Below are 13111 nucleotides of genomic sequence, written 5' to 3' on the forward strand. Positions count from 1 at the left end.
GGCCTCAACTCGCTTCACTTGAGAATACGACCTCAGCAGCCGTTTGAGCACTGTTTATTCATATTGATAATTTGAACTAAACGCTTTCAAACTTACGATATACACTACAGTCTCCGTGCTCACAGTGTCCCAAACACAAATAATTTTTATATATATTTTTTTATATTAATATTTTCATTGTCTGGCTCTCAGGGACTTCGGTATGGAGTTAAAGGTTAAGATTATACATTTTTATATTAGCACCTTTTGTTTTTTTCTCGTGATAACTGATAGAGCGTTTGGACTCGGAAGCGCTGCTATGTGACGTCAGACTTGACAAGGGAATAGACTAAACAAAAGCAAAGTACATGGATTTAAACACTTGCATGGCATCGTGCTGGTCATTTAATGGTGAGAAGAGCAGCAAGCAACGTGTACCAAAGTTTTAGAAATGATTATGCAGCTTGACCCCTCCAGCGAGCTGCAGCTTATTTGAAGTTGGTATTGCATTTTGGTTCATAATACATTATGTTCAGAAATTTAATGCAAAGTAGATTTTTTTTACAGGATTTTAAGGTTTTAAACTGGCTTTACCATTAAGAAAAGATGAGCATTTCACATATAGGCCATCTGTACTTTTCACCATCAAAAGGCAGCATGTTCATAAACACACTTTTTTATTGCTTACTCCATGTAGTTCTGAGAGCATGAGGTGCATATTTGGATTTTTTCCCTCTCTCTCTCTCTCTCTCTCTCTCTCTCTCTCTCTCTCTCTCTCTCTCACACACACACACACACACACTATAATTTGCTATTATACTCCATATAACTCCATATACAAGCCAGAAACTAAGCCTTTTTTTTGCACAGGCCTATCTAAAGGGTAAATGGTCCCACCTAGTGATCAACTGTAAAAAATAACAAATGTTACCTCTTCCCAACAGGGAAAACCACCAACAATCAAGAATCTCACACACACACAAACACTATAATTTGCTGTTATACTCCATATAACTCCATATACAAGCCAGAAACCAAGCCTTTTTTTTGCACGGGCCTATCTAAATGGTTAATGGTCCCACCTAGTGATCAACTGTAAAAATATATTTTTTTACCTCTTCCCAAAAGGGAAAACCACAAACAATCAAGAATGCATGATTATATGGTGTCATGGCTTTGCAATCAAAAAATGTCATTATAATGGAAGTCAATGGGGCAAAAACAGCCACCAACAACTAAAAATCTAATTTAAATCTAATGCTGCACAAAAACTAACAATGCATCAAAGCCAATTTTGTTACTAATCTTTGACATGCCCGAGACTGTGATAAAAGGTAAAAAAATATCCAGTCCACAATCACATTTTATATTTAAAATATGTAATTTTGTGTGTTTTTCCCCCAAATCAGTGACATCATTAATGAACTTGGTAATTAAAAAGTTAAAATCTTGGAATTTTTTTAAACATTTGGTAGTTTTGATCAGGACTGAGGTTGATTAATAGAGTTATGCAAAAAAAATTGAAAAAAAAAATATTTATCTGGTACATTTTTACAGCAGTTTAATTTAGTAGATGTTTTCATCCATGAACAACTCGAGAAGGGTAGTGAATTTGCCCACAGTGTACAGTTGAGTTTTTGAAAAAATTCAAAGCATTTTCCCAAAATATTGGTCAAAATAAAATTTGTCACCAAAAATCATTCCATTAGCTCAAACACAGAGAAAGTTGTGGCCAAAATAAGACTCAACTTTACCCCCTAGTGGACAAAAACGTCCCCAACAACCCACAAGGGTTAATATATATATATATATATATATATATATATATATATATATATATATATATATATATATATATATATATATATATATATATATATTAGATGTGAGACTCTTATCGGGCAATAAAAAAAATATCGCCGTTAATCTATTCTCAAAGTTGGGTTGGGAGCTGGGTCTATACTAAGCAAGCTATGATGACTTTGACCTTGATATTTTTTATAACCACCTGGCTGAGGCCAGCCTAAAAAGATGCTCAGGACAGTTGACGGACCACTGCTGCGCATCGTCACGAAAGCTTATCTTTTTCACGTGTTTTTAAGCCTTACCGCTTGTCGATTTAAACATTAAAGCAACCAAACACAAGACGAGGAAAAGCTGAACAGAGTAGCTGGTCACGCGCTGTGTTCGGTGCGGAGAGAGAGAGAGCTGCGTATGACGGACAGTGACACTGAACCGAGCTCTCTTCTACGAAGTTCTCCTCGAAGTCCCTCCTGCACCTGAACGAACAAATACAAATCGCAGTTTGAACAAACAAAAAGATGTGAAAGAACTCGAAAGTACTCGCGGTGTTCTGGTGTTCAGGGCCCATGCAGAGAAAGGCATCTCAAAACACTTGAACATCGAATTTGCTTATCTTTGCTCTTGTGCCGACAAGTACATACAAAATATTTCAAAATATCCACCTTGTTAATTATGCTCGAAAAAACTCAGTTATTTCTTAAGTGAAAGTAAACAGTTGAGGAAAAAAATGGGATGTGTATTATATTGGATGCGTTCATCGTCTCTTAAAGTGACCGCGCCTAGTTTAGCTACTGGCTGCTTTAATGTTAATCCAAGAAAATGAAAGAAAATTACTCACTGCACTTGACTACTTTGGAGTTTTAACAGTCAAACCAAAAAATATTCAGACACCAGATATAAATTTTTATATGTATAGCAAAACTGTAATAAATGTGAGAAATGTTGAAGGTGTCTGAATAAATGTAGGTTTGCTTGTATATTTAATTTATACATTGAAGACTATACAGTGCTATTTTACATTTAATTATTTGGTTTCTGTACCTTGACACCTACAAACTTGAAAAAAACTTAAACATTGGTGTGAAATAGGCGTAAGGTTGTTTGCACCTTGTGCAATGTAGAATTAGTTTAAAGCTTTTTCAAGCACTTTGTGATGCATTTTGGAAACAGGAGATGAGCCCCTTTTCTAATGCACCACCTAGCTTTATAAACCCCTTCTCAAAGACTTACTGTTTGTCAATTTTATTTGGGTAACACACATATTCTGAATGCCTTCGGCAGAATTTGAATGAGCCATTTTAATCTAGATTAATATAGATTAATCTAGATTAATTTCAAGATCACAGTGAGATTAATCTAGATTAAAAAAAAAATCTATGCCCACCACTAATATATATATATATATTATATATATATATATATATAATAATATATATAAGCAGCAGAAACTGTTTTAACATCGATAAAAATAGGAATCTTTATTAATAATTGAGCAAATAACATTAGTATTAGTATTATTATTGTTATTGTAGTATGTTATAGATAGACACCTTTGTGCATACAGTATCAGTATATAGTTTAGTAAGAGCACACCGTATCACTCAAGCAGCGCATGCAGTTCCACATCCTGGTTTGGTATGGCTTCTCTGTTAAAGTGAACAAGATTGACAGGCCCAAGAGCCCGTACTCACACACACACACACACACACACACACTGTAACAACAACATCCTCTTTGCTGTGACCAGGAATAATGAGGACATTTCTCCAGGAGGCATTGTAATGTTACAGCTCTTCCTCTCTCTCTTTGTCTCTCTCTTCCTCCCAGATGAGTTAAAGGAGAAATTACAAGACTTTGTCAAGGAGACCAACATCAAGCAGCCCGGTTTCATTAAAATGGTACGACACAGTAAGCAAGAGGGGCTGATTCGCTCACGTGTGAGTGGCTGGAGAGCTGCGTCTGCCCCTGTGGTGGCCCTGTTTGACGCCCACGTAGAGTTCAACATTGGCTGGTGGGTGATAAAAAAAATTCTGGCTTATCCTAGCGGTTCATAGCCAGATTGTAATTACGGCTTCCTTCAATTGAAATAGTCTAAAGGATCATTGCTCTTGTTCAAGCACTGACAGGAACTGAGGGGATGTTTTTTTCCTGAAAATATCTGAAGAAAAGAAACGAAAAAAGCAGCCTAATCTAGTTCACTGCTCCTTTTTTTCTCTCATTTTCATGTTGCTCCAAACCCATATGAGTTTCTCTCCTCCATGAAACATAAGAGTGATTTTTTTAAGTGCACACACTCCTCTTTTCCATAATGCAAAAACAAAAAATAAACCTTCAAAAAAAAGTAGTTCAAATTACTTATTTACTATATTCATTTTTTTATCCATATGAAGGCTTAATGTACATAAAATGATGAAAAAAACATGCCTTTTATGCAAAGATCCAAAAACTTACCTACATTATATTTACAATTCACTTCGGTTTTCATCTGAAATGAACACCAGAATCTGTAAAACACCAACAGCTTAAATTTCTTTTCACTCAAATTATGATTACAGTATAGATTATTGATTAATAAAGACTTATTTTCAGATGATTCCTTGCACAATATTATGTTGTGATCTGAAACTGTTTTATCATATTACATAATTTGCAAACTAATACATTTTGATGTCTGCATCACATAATATGCTCCTTATATAAGGCTTTTCTGGTGTAGTAAACTTGCTCGTTAGCACACCTGGTACAGTTTTGCACTTGTGAAGTGGAGTGCTTGCGTATGAGTCCTATGGAACATGATGCCCCATAAAAGAACTCAATACTTGTAGAAGCAAGCTAAATTGGCACGATTGCTTTAGCAAATGTGTCTTTATCTAATGTTTTATTTTTGTTAACACTATCAGTTAAGTTCAGTGTAGGCGCTATGTTATTTTCAGACATGACAGAGCATTAACATTTTAGTGTGACTCGCAGTATATTTCTGAACTGCCACCATATGTACATCAACCAACATAATAAAACATTGCCAGATTCACACACACACACACACACACACACACACACACACACACACACACACACACACACACACACACACACACACATATATATATATACATTACTGATTATTTTAGTCTCACTCACTGGATTTCATGGTTGATAAATTTGTACCACAATGTTGCCACATGTGCATTTTTTCCAGTGAGCCTGAGTTATTCATAATGTGAGGAGCAGACTGAAACTTAAGTTATTATGCACTCAGAATCTTCATCTCTAACTTCAATATTTCATTCACACTTCATTTTTAAACTTGGCAACACATCAGGTTCATTCTTGGATGAACTAGTCCTTTAACCTAGTCCTGTATGAACATAGATTACGTAGATGCCCTTCATCATCAAACGAAGTTCTGGATCTTAGAGTTGGCACACCATGGTTTCTCTCATAGCAATGACCCAGATATGTCAGTGAAATTTGAATAACACCCAGAATCTTCTGTCTTTAATCAGCTTTGATGTGATTTTAAAGCCATGCTGTATTGCTCAATTTACATCTCTCTAGAAGAATCAGTCCTAAAATAGTACTGAGGATGAGCTGACTGAATAGGCACTGTTTGTTATTTAATCGTGTTGAGAATGCACTGCTTGTTCATCCTCATGTTTCATACTCAAAAAAGCCTTTTTATATTTTTGGAACAAAGCATGTTCACTGGGTGGTAAATGATTTTATTGTTGTGTTTATAGGGCTGAGCCTATTCTCCAAAGGATCAAAGAAGACAGAACCAGAATTATATCTCCATCTTTTGACAACATCAAATACGACACATTTGAGATTGAGGAGTACCCACTCTCCGCTCAGGGCTTTGACTGGGAACTGTGGTGCCGGTATCTGAATCCACCAAAATCCTGGTGGAACTTGAACAACAGCTCTGCTCCAATCAGGTATTTTGTTATATTTATTAGTTTGGGAATTAATGATTATTTATTTATTTAGATGATACTAAAATTGATATATATATTCAGTTAATGTTATTGTACAATGTAAATCTCTAGGAGTCCAGCCCTGATTGGCTGCTTTGTGGTGGACAGGGAGTACTTCGCAGAGATTGGTCTGCTGGATGAAGGGATGGAGATTTACGGAGGAGAGAATGTGGAGCTGGGTGTGAGGGTGAGAAACTATATCATTCTGAGCAGGCTATGGGGTAATGAGGATAATGGATTCACTCTTGAAGGATTAATGACTCTAATGGCCCTCCTTTCTTGGCAGGATAGTTCAAGTTGGCACCATTTACTGTATATCTTGTCAAAATGCATTCTTTTGATCTGGTTGTAATTGTTATGCACTTTAAAAAAGAGACATAGCTTATTTCTACATCAGTGTGAGTGTGGTAATTAAAACTACATCCATAATAAAATGTTTTACATATTTTGAGATGAAGTAGAGCAAGACAAGACGCTTTTGAATTTAGGGCTGCTACTAAAATGTTTTATTGATATTTTTTTTCCAATTATGGAAATTAGTTGATTAATTAATCCCTTCCAGGAACCAGACATGAAGCTTTCATAGGTCTGGATGCGGGTGCCACAGGGTGCCTCATCTTTGAGTCAGTAGTATGAGCCAGTCGTCGAGGTAGTTGAGAATGCGAATGCCTTCTATCTCAGGGAAACAAGGCTTGCCTCCGCAACTTTCATGAAAGACATGTGCAACGGGGATAGCCCAAAGTGCATGACCTTGTACTGATATGCTCATCCTTCGAACACAAAACGCAGGAGGGGTCTGTGGTTCGGAAGGATTGATACATGAAAGTACGTGTCCTTCAGGTCAATCGCTGCAAACTTATCTCAGGGACGAATGCACCTGAAGGTGTGCTTGTGAAAAGCCAGATTAATGACACGCAGATCCAAGATTTCTTGGGTACTGTGAAGTAAGGGCTTTAAAACCCCGTCCTCATATTGGCTTGACAGGAGGCATCTGCAGCCTTCACCAAAGTGAGGTGGCTGCCCCTGAACTTGGGAGAATGCCGGGCGAACTGAATCGCATAGCTGAGTCTGATGTCTGAAGGAGCCAGCAAGATTGGCTGGGCAGCACTAGCCAGGCTCCCAGATACCATACAAATGGCACCAATGGAACCAACGACTCAAGGTGCTGGTGGAAAGAGGAGCCTTCAGAGGTTGGTTCCTCAGAGGGGAATTCCTCACCGTCACCATCAGACCAGACAGGCAACCAGGTCCAGGTTTGTGGAGGAAACGTTTGCGATTATAGATATTATACCCGTTGTCGCCTTCTGTTTATTTTATTTTTCACGTCAAGAGTTGTGTCTTTTTTTACTATTATTGAACAAAGTAAGTATCAGATAAAAAAATTATCAGGCTTATAAATCGCCCATGAGTGAATATCATGAATATCATGATTCTGTTACTCTGGAAGAGAAGACAAAAATGCCGAAGACCTCAACTGTGTGGGAGCCCTTTAAATTAAATGAGGACAAGACAAAGGCAGTGTGCCAAATATGCACAAATATTTGAACTTGGTCTACCACAACAGCATATCAAGTTTGAAAAATCGGTTCTGCAAGTAGTACAGTATAGTTTCTCACGAGTTCACACTTACATATAATTAAAGAACCACACAGATGGGAAATCTAAAATTATCTGTACTACAGTGTATGATGTAGCTGTCCATCAGTGTAAACAATGTGCAAATAATTAAACCAAAAAGTACACGATTTCTAAAGTTATTGGCTTCTAAGGAGTCGACTCTGAATCGCTGAAACGAGTCATTATAGATTTCAAATATTTTGCCCATCTCCTTGTACGTCACTAGGAGCACTTTGCATAATACTCTCCGCCTACCGTGTTGGGAGAAACAAAACTCTGACCTGCCCCACCCCCCACACAGGTGCTCTGTTTGGTGTGATAGCATCATGTCGAGGAGACAGTGTGTTTTTAATTGTAAAGGCAAGTTTTATTTTCACTGCCAAAGAATGAAGATCAGAAGAACCAATGGCTAAAATTCATTTTTACCACAATACCAGAGCAGTACAACAAATCCCTTTTGTATGTGTGCTGTCTGCAGCCTTTGTCTGCACTGATCTTCATTTACAAACAAGTCATTAAAATGAAGTGTAACTCCATGAATACTCAACAAAGAGACATGAGAGAGATATCTATAGAAAGCTTGACATGTCTACTTTAAGACTGAACAAGTGCTGCCAAAAATATCACAGATATTCTGTGATAAAGTAATCCATATGAAAACAACGTGATGTCCGTTTTTCACGTCTCCCTTCATTATATCTAATGTGACCACGCCCCCGCGCTGAACGCGCTATTCAGATTCAAACTGAAGCGCGCGGCTTGAATACACCCACACAGAAGAAAAAGCAGCGAGACTGTTCAAGTTTTTTATTTATTTTACTGTTTGCTTCGCGATGAGAGGAATAAGACATAATTCACCCCAAAAAGATGCTAACGCATTATTTACCGTGCGGTTGTGTGCGGAACAGCCAATCAAAAGTGACTATGTCAGTTGACCAATCAGGACACAGTATGCTACCGACAGGTGGGGTTTAAGGAAACTGAATCTTTTGAACAGCTTCGTGCGAACCGTTTGGGGATCTCTGAGAATTGAGGTAATTTTAAAATGATACTTTGACAAAATTACAATGTTTTTTAACCTTGGATGGATTTAAACGTGTTGTACAGGATTTGTAAACAGTGATAGGAAGCTTAGAATTTTCATCTTACTGGCTCTTTAACTGAATTATTATAATGCATATTTGTCGTGCTGTCCAGGGAAGGGCTCCACACTTGGGAATGGCCCGAACCTAGAGTACCCCCCCCCCCCATATAAAAGTGTAAAATTGACTAAGTGGACTAACTTATTAGGCATTAGCCTACCTATATTAACCTATATTACCTATATTAGTCTTTTCCTGTTGTCTGTGTGGAGTCCTTTCCTTCCATACCCAGTCTTTACCTGTGCTAACCAGTGACACAAATCGGCAGCACAACTTTCGAGCAAAATAAGAAAGAAGCGTTTTTTTTTTTTTTAAATCTGTGATTTTCGTTTTTTACAGAATCTGTTAGTTGATATCACAAAGAAGCCTCTCCGTGTTTGAGATAGCAGTATTGGTAAATTTAAAAGCGTACATTTTGAGGTTGAAATCAGGTTGTTTGTCGGAGATTCTAGCACGCAGTAGGGGTGTGTCATTGTCTGTCTGTATTTCCATACTGGATAACCCGGCTTTTGTTTCTTTTGATATTGCCCCCGCCTTCGGAGGGAAGCGTGGCTACTTAGAATGCAGCGCTCTGGCCGGCTCTAGCTGATATCAAAATTCAATGAAGATGTACGCCGCAAAGATGAACGCAGATGAGCTGAACCGTGGCCGTTACACCGAAAATGTTTTGAAGTACTTGAAGACAAGCCGGATGCTTATAAACAAGCGCTCACTGATTCTGAAGACGATCTGAGCGACGATGAAAGCGGCATAATAAGACTGTAATATCCCTAATCTACAGCTGAGCGAAGATGATGACGAGGAAGAATGTATTGGACTGGCGTCAGACGAGTTGGACGAGTTAAGATATCAGAGGCTATATCGATAGTAACATTTGATGGGGATAAAGACAGAGAAATGGGGAAAATCCATAACATTTAGAGGCAAACAGACACACAGTGCAAACTTCGGAGATGGTTACATCCACAAAAAAGTCCCCGACAAAGAGAAAGTGTGCCCGAAGGACTTATTTCATTGGAGGCATCGAGTTCTGCGAGAATACTTTTGTTTCTTATAGGGGTGAGTTTCCATAAACATTAAAGTTTGTCGTTTTGTGTTCATTCTAAGAACACGTACACGTTATCTCATGTTTAGTCCATGTTTAGACCTTCCCATATCTACCTATTGTTATTAGCTAGCTCATCGGTTATCACAGAATCCTGTTAAAAAAGTCCTAATGCTACACAATGAAATCAATTCTCCAAGTTTTATGTAGAAAACCAGCAAATAACAAATAAAATTAGCATCAATATGTACTTTTTTTTTAATAGTATGCGGTCCGATTTTTCCCGTTGTGTCTATCGTTGCTATGCAGGGGGTATGGCTTATCTAAATGAGATGTAAATGAGCCACATTGTCACTCGCAGCAGTGAGAACTGCACAATCTTCAAAGGCCATTTTCTGCTTTTTGAGCTTTTTTGAGTGCCTGTGTGAGGCGCCCCACTTCCGGCTCGTGCTATTCTGTAGTTTATTAAAAAAAAAATTCATTCTGAACATGCCACATGTCCATATTGCAACAAAATGCAACACTGCACTCCCTTGGGCCCAGCAACACACCCACCACGCATGAAGTCGATTGGATGAACGGTTCTCGACACCATAAGCATGTAAACAGACAGACAGACACAGAGATTTCTGCCTTTCTTAGAGAGAAGAATATGTTTTTACGCTGCTGAAGAAATCAGACCCACGGCATGAAAAATACTGTAAATAGTTCAGTCATAAAACTCTAGATGGTGCAGGAGACGGATAGTTAATGTAACAATGATATTCAGAGAGTTAAACAACTTGGCACAAGCTGATTGGTTAATGCTGCATATGCAGCCAATGAACTTACTGACTTGCATGTACTGTATATGGCTGGCTAGCATTCACTAGAGATTCCTGCAGTGCGCTTTCAAAGTTTCTCTGAAACCCTTCACCTTCCCCAGCTCCACCTGTATTGATCTGCTATGGGCTATTTTATATGATATTTGTGCTGCAGCAGTATGTCTTAAATACTCATGGCACCATTTCGCCATATGCATTGACAGTTGCAAGTTCATTTACTTGCTTGAAGCAGCAGCAATAATCTACAACTACAGCAATAACCAACAGCAGCACCAATTCAGCAGCAGCATAGCAGATCTATTCCGCCAAGACCAAATACATTAGCATTGTCATATCCATCACCATGCTTAAATCTTCAAAGAGTTGTCATGATTGAACTACCACTTTCACCAAAGGTATGGTGTTTTTTAAGTGTTAGATTTGAGCAGTGTTAGATTTTCACCACACATTTGCTTCATATATTTATTTTTCTGTGCCACCTTCCCCTACAGACCGGTGTTAAACAGGTGTCCTTTTCAGATGCTGAACTCTCAAAGCGAACATACTCCTTTATGTGACTGCTCTCACATGCCTCCTTTCTGTTTTTTGTAGGCAACGTATGGATGGTTTGATGCAGCTTCCATTACTTTATAATTGAAATAACGTTGCCTGATGGGAAACATAAAATAATCAGATATTATTTTCCTTACTTGTGTCTTTATTTTGCTTAATTTCTAACTTGATAGAATGGCTCCTTAGTATTCATTTCTCATAGTGTATGCCCTTCAGACTCACAACCTGAATCATGAGTCATTATGAGCTGTAAACCCCAATGTCCTATGTTTTTTTTTTTTTTTTTTTTTAAGAAAATGTGGTGGTTTTTAATTGATTTACAAGTGAATGTTTGAGAATTTAGGTCACAGGGGCTGTATACATATTTCAGTTCAATTTCATAAAGAATATTTTGTAGCATAAAATAGTATCTCTTTAATTTTTAGTTTCATAGCTATGAATAAAAATATATTTGACAGCAGAATGTCAATGTAGGGATCGTAATTAAGTTATATTGCTTAAATCTGAATATTTAGGAGGTGCAAAGTATACTACCAGTCAAAAGTTGGAAATAATTAAAGTCTCTTATGCTCACCAAGGACTGTAATACCATTTTGCATATTACTGGTTTTATTGTATTTTTGATCAAATAAATGCAGCCTTGGTGAGCCAAAGATACTGTACTTCTTTAAAAAACATTAGAAAAAACATAACTATTCAAAACTTTTTATTTAGGCTGGAAGATGGTCAGTTAAATATGGTTTAGTTAGAGAACAGGTCACACATCATAACCTTCCACCATTAAAAATAATCTCATAAAATCCTTTGCTCGCTGAGTGGATATTAGCCTTCTATAGAACTAAAATATTCAGTAACCCTTATGTCAGTTGCACTTCAGACCCTGTTTGCTTTCCCTTCCGTGTATATTGCAGTTTATTTGCTGGTTTATTTGTACATGTCTTTGCCTCTGTCCCAGTCTTAATAAATGTGCTGTACCTGAGCAGAGAGCCATCATAATCCCTAAAGGAAGCCAATAATAAGCTTCAAGAACACTGTGACCCCAAAAAAGTATTAAGACACTTCAAAGAATAGTTCATGCAAAATTTTAATTTGTCCAACCAATATGTCTATGTACAAGATGTTCACCAGAACAGATTTAGAGAAACTTAGCATTACATCACTTTATCACCTCTGCAGTGAATGGGTGCCATCAGAAAGGATCTCTAAATAGCTGTTTAAAACATCACAATAATTCACAAGTAATCTGCATGAGTCCAGTCCATCAATGAACATATTGTGAAATAAAAAGCTGCATTTTTGTAATAAATCCCTCATTAAGACGATTTAACTTTAAACCATCTCTTCTGACTAAAATAAGTCCATAATGCATGTAGCAAACTGGGTCTACAGCTTATACTAAACCACTGTTTCATTTAGTTTAATGTACAATACTTGCATTGCCTTGAATTGCAATCACATTCTTCCTAGTTTGAAGAGTGACCAACTCCAAAGATGTTATTATGACTCAATGTTTTTTGGGAGAGTTTGGAAGATTCAAAAATACATCTAAAAGTATTCATTTTAGGTATTCTGGTTATATTCAAAATCACCATGATGTAGCTGTAACGGTATTAAAAACTCCATACTCATCGGGAAGAAGGAGGCGGGAACCGGCGCACAATCAAAACATAATTTTAATATTCAAAAAACACAAAACAGCGCACCAGCCCCTCGCGGACGACTGGTGCGCGCACATAAAATGCAAACATAAAATAATGTCCCAGGCCTGGTCTTCTCTCGTCCTTCACTATAGTCGCTCCAGTTTTATATCCTTCCATCTCCTACGTGGGACTCAAGACCGGCGGTGGGGCGCAGGTGCAGCTCATCTCCAATCACTACACCTGGCCTCACTCCTCGTTCCCATGCCTCTCGGCCCCGCCCCACTCGCCACATACCCCCATCGCCCCTCGCAGGCCGGGGGGTACCCTCGAGACTGCGCTCTACTCCCCGCCCCTTCCCTCCGGGGGGGACCGCTCACGGGGACCTGCAGGTACCTGGGGGTAGGACAGACGAGCCGAGAGAAAAGGAGATGGAAGGAGGAGCGACAGGGACGAGAGAGGGGAGAGAGGAAAAAAAAAAAAAAAAAAATTGCGGTTCCCAGACGCACTGCTGCTCGGCCCTCCACCAGCTGGG

The 13111-nt window shown here is 38.2% G+C and overlaps 1 protein-coding gene across 1 annotated transcript in view; it reads left to right on the top strand.

Annotated features, from left to right (window-relative positions):
* Nucleotides 1–13111, top strand: part of LOC128016507 (polypeptide N-acetylgalactosaminyltransferase 18) — a 139692-nt gene that overhangs the window by 69423 nt on the left and 57158 nt on the right. The window contains exons 4-6 of the mRNA XM_052601056.1: nt 3610–3793; nt 5523–5720; nt 5832–5946. Of these exons, the coding sequence (XP_052457016.1) occupies nt 3610–3793; nt 5523–5720; nt 5832–5946 (497 nt within the window). The remainder of the gene's footprint in view (nt 1–3609; nt 3794–5522; nt 5721–5831; nt 5947–13111) is intronic.

The sequence above is a fragment of the Carassius gibelio genome, chromosome A7 (assembly GCF_023724105.1).
Source record: "Carassius gibelio isolate Cgi1373 ecotype wild population from Czech Republic chromosome A7, carGib1.2-hapl.c, whole genome shotgun sequence".
NCBI classification, from domain to species: Eukaryota; Metazoa; Chordata; class Actinopteri; order Cypriniformes; family Cyprinidae; genus Carassius; species Carassius gibelio.